At 36.6% G+C, this 7,159-nt stretch overlaps 1 protein-coding gene across 1 annotated transcript; it reads left to right on the plus strand.

Annotated features, from left to right (window-relative positions):
• The first annotated feature begins 3,418 nt into the window (after positions 1–3,418).
• LOC107641532 (uncharacterized) lies at positions 3,419–7,159 on the plus strand. The gene is made up of 3 exons (XM_016345018.3): positions 3,419–3,581; positions 4,553–5,945; positions 6,183–7,159. Exons 2-3 carry the CDS (start codon positions 5,263–5,265, stop codon positions 6,904–6,906), a joined length of 1,407 nt encoding a protein of 468 aa, XP_016200504.1. The 5' UTR covers positions 3,419–3,581; positions 4,553–5,262; the 3' UTR covers positions 6,907–7,159.

The raw sequence follows: 7,159 nt of genomic DNA on the forward strand, positions 1-7,159 counted from the left end.
GGACCAAGCATAAGACCCAAATATACTTCAGCAAACTCGACGTGAAATATGGTGTAGGACCTACCCCCACCCAAAAAAACAATTGTCTTACTTGTTTTTTAATTTTTTTTTTTGTGACTTTTTAATTTCGTTTAAGTATCAATTACAAGAGTCCTAATAGGAAAAATATCAGCCATGTCCTCACATATTGAACCTTTGATAGAAGGATGTTTTAATTCTTTCCTTTTGAATTCAGGAGTGATAAGATCTTAAACTCTTTTTCTTTTTTTGGGACGTGGTGCCAAAAAAAAATTGGCCCATAATGAAAATAATCAGAACTCGCATCAAAACTCAACCCACCCGAAACCCAGTCCACTTCTGATTCTGCATCTTAATTCTTAACTAAACTCCTTTGCAAGGTTTTGAAAACCAAACCGGTCATCAAACCGCTCTAACTATTGGTTTACTGGTTTATAGGTTCAACCGATTCAACTGTAGTTGAACCGAAAAAATCGTTTTATAATAAAATAATAAATAAAATATAAATAAACACATTAAAATATAATTATAGTCTAATATAAACCTTAAAATATTATCCAAATTAAAGTACTACATAAACCAGAATGTTATAATCTTATTCAAGTACAAACTCAAAAGTCAAATAACAAAATAAGACAACCAAACATAAAATGCCAACATCCAAACTTATCATCAATCATCAAAATCCACTATAAATCACAATGTTATTGATAGGGTTAAGTTCGATTTTGGTCCCCAACGTAGAGGTCGAAAATAAGAATCGTCCCTAACTTTTTTTTGCTACAAAATGGTCCCCCAAAATTTCAGTTTGTTTTAAAACCGTCCTTTTTACCAATTTTTTTTTTTATTACCAAATTATCCCTCATTAAAAAATTATAAAATAAAATAAAATAAATATAAAATAAATAAAAAAAGAGAAAAGAAAGGGTACAGAGAAGCGGGGGTGGGGAGAGAAAGAAAGGGAGGGTTGGGGCGCGACAAGGGGGGGAGGGAGGAGGGGGACGAGCTCACCGCCGCACAGCCACTGTCCGCCCGCTGCCGCCACCTCTTCTTCTTCTTCTTCTTCTTCTTCTTCTTCTTCTTCTTCTTCTTCCGCCATACCCGCCGCACCACCGCCCGCCGCAGCCTCCCCTGCTTCACCACCGCCAGCGAGCATCCCTGCTTCCCCTCCCCTGCTTCACCACCGCCATACCTGCCGCTTCTTCTTCTTCTTCTTCTTCTTACCGCCGACCCCACCGCTGCCCGTCGCCCGCTGCTTCTTCTTCTTCTTCTTCTGTGAATTCTGTGAATTAGATTTTTTGTGAAATTTCTGAATTTTTTTGTGAAATTCGTTGTGGAACATTGTTGCTGTTAAAATTTGAATTTGGAGTATTGTTGTTGCTGATTCTAGATTCTTGATGATGATGATGATTTTCTGAGTTGAGTTCTTGTTTGTCTAAGTTTGAGTTATGGATCTGAGTTCTGGGTTCTTATGAGGATGACGATGATGATGTTGATTTTCTAAGTTTTGGTTGGTGTGATGCAGATGGCGATGGAGTGGCAGTGGGTGGGGAGTGATGGTGGTGGTTCTGGTTCTGAGTTCTTATGATTCCATAATGATGATGATGATGATGATGATGATGATGATGGTGGTGGTGGTGGTGGTGGTAGGTGGTGGGTGGTGGTGGGTGTGGTGGTGGTGGTGGTGGTGCTTATGCTTGTGTTTCTGCTGGTGCTTTGCATGATTTTGGGGAAGAAGGGATTGGGGCATTTTGGTCCAAAGGACGGTTTTAAAACAAACTGAAACTTTGGGGACCATTTTGTAGCAAAAAAAAGTTAGGGACGATTCCGATTTTCGACCTCTACGTTGGGGACCAAAATTGAACTTAACCCTTATTGATACTAATGATGCATGCCATTAATTCTGGATGGAGTCATAAATTAACGAATGGAATAATATATATCATCCGGCTTTCAGTTTGCTTATTGATTCCATAATATATATCTGTTCACCAGTTTTGTAATTTATCATCCACAAAAGGGAAATTACAATCTAGTGAATTCACAAAGACCTCAAACTTGTCAAGTTTCAAAAATTTAACAGCAGCAATTCAATCTCCAGTAGCACATCACTAGAAAAAGAAATCACAAAATCCTACATAGCTGAAATAAAAAATCATGAAGACAGTCACCATTTAAGCATAATTAAATCACAAAACAGTAAAACAAACACAAACACACACAAAACAGCAGCAATTCAGTTTCCAGCAGCACATCACTATACAAAAAAATCACAAAACACAAACATCAGCACAACAACAGCAGAGCAGAACATATGCTGAATTAACTAACTTAACAATCTAAGCACAATTAAGCCCAAAGCATAGTTTTAATTGACTTAATTAAACACAAAAATGCTCAGCAATGAACAACAGAGAGCCAAAAAAGCATAGCACAGCAGCGAAGAAGACACAAACCAGGGTACATCACAGCATAGCAGTAGTGAGCAGAGCCATTCAATAATCAATATAATTTGATAAGTTATGAACTAAAAAACAAACATGAACAGCAGGCACTAGTAGTGAGCTATGTGATACAAGTATTCCTTTAGACAATGAGTACAATCAAGAAACTTTAACAAAATTTAACAACAGAAAAAATAAAAGCATGTACAAACCAGTATCAATTTATCATCAATCAGTAGGAGGATTGGCGTTGGGGGAATGGAAGGGCCTTCGAGCACCACGAAATAGGAGGATTGAAGAACGATCACGACGAACCAGGCGGCGACAGTGCGACTAACGGGGGGTGCGATGGAGGCTAGGGTTGTGTTTTGGGGAGAAATAATGAGAGTATGTATGAGACTGAGGAATCAGGAATGGGGCTCGAGACAGGGGCAAGGGCTTCAGGTCACTCAGGACGACACTGCGCGACGACAAGGAGTGGTGGCGGTGGCTGCGATTTCCACGGCTGACTTCGACGGAAAGGGCTGCGCGAATCTCCAAGCTGGCTCGACGAAATTGCGACGGTGAGTGACTTCGATGGAGGTGTTGCGACGGCAGCGGTGGCTCGAGGTAGAGACTGCATGCGTGGCCACTGAGTGCGAGAGGTGAGAGTGGAGGGCTGCAGGTTGGAGGCTCGAGAGTGGTGTCTGAGTGAACTGAAGAGTGAGGACCGAAGACTGAAGGCTAGGGTTGGTTTCTGGATCAAAACGCAACGTTTTTGACAAAATTTAAAAAATTGGCCGGGTCACGGTTCGGTTCGACCGACTGGTTTCCGATCGGTTCAGCGGTTCAATTTCGGTTCTTTAATTTGGTGGTTTTGCCTTCTGTCCGAACCGTATTTGTTAACGGTTCTCGATTCGACCGGCCGGTTCGAACCGATTTTCAGAACATTGCTCCTTTGTTGGGAGAGATGCAACAAACCCAGATCCAGGCGACAAGAGATCGGTCGCAGCTGAAGACGCAGCAGTCTCCGCCGTCGCGAGCATCACCGCCTTCGTCTGGCAGCGTCGCCACCGACCCACATCCTCTTCAATGAACTTTGTTGTTTCGCCGTCCTCTTCTCCAGCTCTCCCCTTCGTGGTACCATTTTTTGTTGCTTCTACATGCTTTGTTTTTTTTTTTGTCCCTGTAAGCTCTCATAACAGTTCTTCAGACAATGCTGAAATTTGTTCCCTCAAGCAATTATTAATTTATATTTATTTTTGTCCTTTGTTTAATTTAATTTCAGACTTTCAGTGTCTACAGAAGTTAAAAGCAGAAAATTTTGTTCTAATTTAAAAGTTGAACAATTTTATCAATGACTTTTATGTTCTATGTCATTAGATTTATGTTTTCATTGAGACTGATGGATAGAATTGTTATGTATGTTGGAATGCTGGGTTGCCGATGTACAATATTAAAACACTTTGTTTGCATGTGCTTTTAAATTTTTGTTTGCAATCTAGTGATTCTTATTTCAACAGATTCAGTACCGTCATATTACATATTAATATATTACATTCCTCTACTACGTGGTGATGTATTTATTACTTAATGTCATTTAGACCGTGCTTATTCTTTAGTTTTTTGTTTCTTTTTCTTTTCTTTTATTTTCAGACACCAAAAGAATATATTACATATTACATATTTAATATTTAGATTGATTTAATTTCTCATATTTTGGATATTGTAGTTAAATTTTTGATAAGTTATCTTTTGTTAAAATTTCTGACATAATCTTTAAAGATAGATAGTTTCTTGTCATTCATGATTTCGGAAAGATAAACAAATAAATAATGAAAAAAAAAAACTTTGTTCTATTTTAATCAAGCTTGCTTAGTCCAAGTAAATAAATAAATAAATATCAAGGGGTATGTGCTGTACTGTTTTTAGTTTAAATCACACATATTTACTAATAACTTAGGGATACATGATTACATGTAGCAGAATAGATTTTCGAAACAGATTGGCCAAATATCAAACACACTTGTTTATGCTTTGAATTTATATTTATTATTTTTTTGAACTAACAGGTACTTTAATTAGGTGTTGAAATTTTCATCCATGATAAGCACGTGGCAAGACTTTGGAAATTTCTATCTTTGGTCAAGAAGGATATTGTGGCACCTGGAGAATATTGTGACACCTGAAGTTACACAGCCGGATTTTAATATATCAAGTAAGGAAAGGATAAAGATTCTACATGTTAGTTAGCTCATACTTTTTATCATAAACTAAATTAGGTTAAATTTTTAACTAAATAAAACTATTGCCATCACCCTCAAAACACCATTACTATCATTATCATCTTAATATATAATAATCATAATTTAAAATTAAAATAAAATTTTTACTTCATAAACATGATTTTCAATCAAAGATATCTTTAATTCATATTTCAGTTAAGATATAATATTTTACATATATTTTTAAATTGCAATATCACTTTTTTCATGAAATTTTGAACTTAATTTATTTTCTAGTTTTCTATATTAACTTCGGAAAAAATAAATGTAATCCGCATCTACAAAATTTGAGAGAAGATCTATTTTGTTCAAAAGTTGATCACATAAAAGATTACGTTACTATCCTTAAAAGCAATTCGAATCTTTAAAAAAAATTGTATTTTACTGAAATCAAACTTACATAATAATAGGAACCTCAAAATCTTTTCAACTACATATAAAATATATGATTGATCCTCCCAGTCATTAAGTAGAAATAAAACCAGTAAAGCAGAGTCTTTCTTTTTCTCTTCTCTCCTTCCTTCTCTATTGTGATTATGGCTTCATCTCAATGGACACTTCTTGGTGATGACATATTGAATATGATCACAGATAGGTTTGATGATATCTATGACTATGCTCGATTCGGTGCAGTGTGCAAACCTTGGCTCTCTTTCTCCTATAGATTTTACAAGCACAAGCACCATCTTTTCCGCGCAAATCATCAACTTCCTCTGCTGGTGGTTCCTATGGAAGGCCATCAAGAAATTCGTGGTTTGTACAACATAGCCAAAGATACTCTCTGCAATGGAATTCAACTCAGCCTTCCTTACAAAAGATGCTGTGGATCTTCTCATGGATGGTTGTTCTTCGTAGATAACAAATCGCCGCAAATAGAATTGGTTCTCATTAACCCGTTTGCAAACGAATCGGAAAAATCCATGATCAAACTGCCGCCAATTCAGTGCGATGATCGTAACAGCGGAGTGGTGCACATGGACGAGTATGGTGTCAACAAAGTCGTTCTTTCCAAAGACCCGAATGATTTCCCCAATGATTTTGAAGTGATTGCAATCTATGGCGGCACTCAAACATTGGCACATTACAAATCGGGTAACAATTTCTGGAGCCATCCAAAATCCACCAAAAAAATACAAACCTTTGCGGATGTTATCTTTTACAAGGGTATGGCATACGCCGTGGATTTTCACAGCTGGATCGTCAGAATTTATCGCAAAAGGTATTATTAAAGACTATTAGAATATAGATGTTTAAGGATTTACAATGCTGATTGGTTCTTAGTAGATATTAACTTTTTCACAAGTATTTATGATATAGTTATTTGTTAGTAACTTAGCATTTTTTATATTGTCAGATAATATTTTTATAAATATTTTGTATCTTGATGTTAAATACAATTTCAATACACAATAAATAATGTTCTCCAATGCTTTCTTTTACTTTTCTTTTCTAACAGGTATAAGCAAAGGCCCGGTGGTAATAATTCCTCTCCTTGTTATCTCCGGTTCAAGACCATAAATGAAGGACTTTCGGAATATTTGTGGTGCGACTATTCTGGCAATGCTTATCTTGTGGAAACTTCCATGGGAGAGTTGCTACATGTTCGAAGAGACTACCTTACCATGGAAGAGCGAATTCGCAAGGATGCCGAGATAGAAGAGGAGATGAAAAGAGCTCGAGCAGAATATGAAGCTAGAACCCAAGAAGACCATGACGAACTAAGGGAGGAGATAAACAAGATTATGGATGAACTTGAAAACCAACAAGTAGAAGAGTATGTTGAACCTGATGTAAGCAAGTATCTAGAGGAGTTACCTAAATATGATAAACCTCAGTTGAGTGTGAATTTTACGGTGTTTAAACTAAATTTTCCGTCATCAAGGGGACAGAAGAGTATGGAAACATTGAATGGTGAAATCTTGTTCGTAGGAGACAACAATTCTGTTTCGGTGCCAAGTTCAAGGTGTCCTACTCTTATTCCAAATTCAATATATTATACGGATGATTATGTAGGTGATTACTTTCAGAATCTTGCATTTGGTTCGTGTGACACTGGAGTGTTCAATCTAGAGAATAAAGAGTTTGGTAAACACTTTGTTCCAAGCTTCTCGGCAAAAGGCATGCCACCACCAATTTTCGTTGTGCCACGCTATAGATGTAGTGCTAAAAAAATTGTTTAGGTTATAAATTTTATGATGAAATTTGTATAATTTACTTGCTAGTTAGAAACCAGGGTTTTTTTAGTTGGTTAATTTGTTTCATCAAATTTAAACTTCATGATACAATGTCACAGTAGTTTTTTTTTTTTTTTATATATTCACACACGCAACTTAATTAGCATGAATGCATAATCTATGATGTTCTTTGTGTTGTTTTGACTTAATATAATGGTACATCCTGCTGGTGCTTATTTTTAGCGCTATGGGAAGAAAA

The sequence above is a fragment of the Arachis ipaensis genome, chromosome B5, assembly GCF_059453495.1.
Source record: "Arachis ipaensis isolate K30076 ecotype BB chromosome B5, ASM5945349v1, whole genome shotgun sequence".
Taxonomy (NCBI): Eukaryota; Viridiplantae; Streptophyta; class Magnoliopsida; order Fabales; family Fabaceae; genus Arachis; species Arachis ipaensis.

Excerpts from the sequence above, each read along its gene's own strand:
- LOC107641532 (XM_016345018.3), top strand. The coding sequence starts at position 5,263 with ATGGCTTCATCTCAATGGACACTTCTTGGTGATGACATATTGAATATG. Across the intron at positions 5,946-6,182 it reads GTCAGAATTTATCGCAAAAG|GTATAAGCAAAGGCCCGGTG; the intron begins GTATTATTAAAG and ends CTTTTCTAACAG.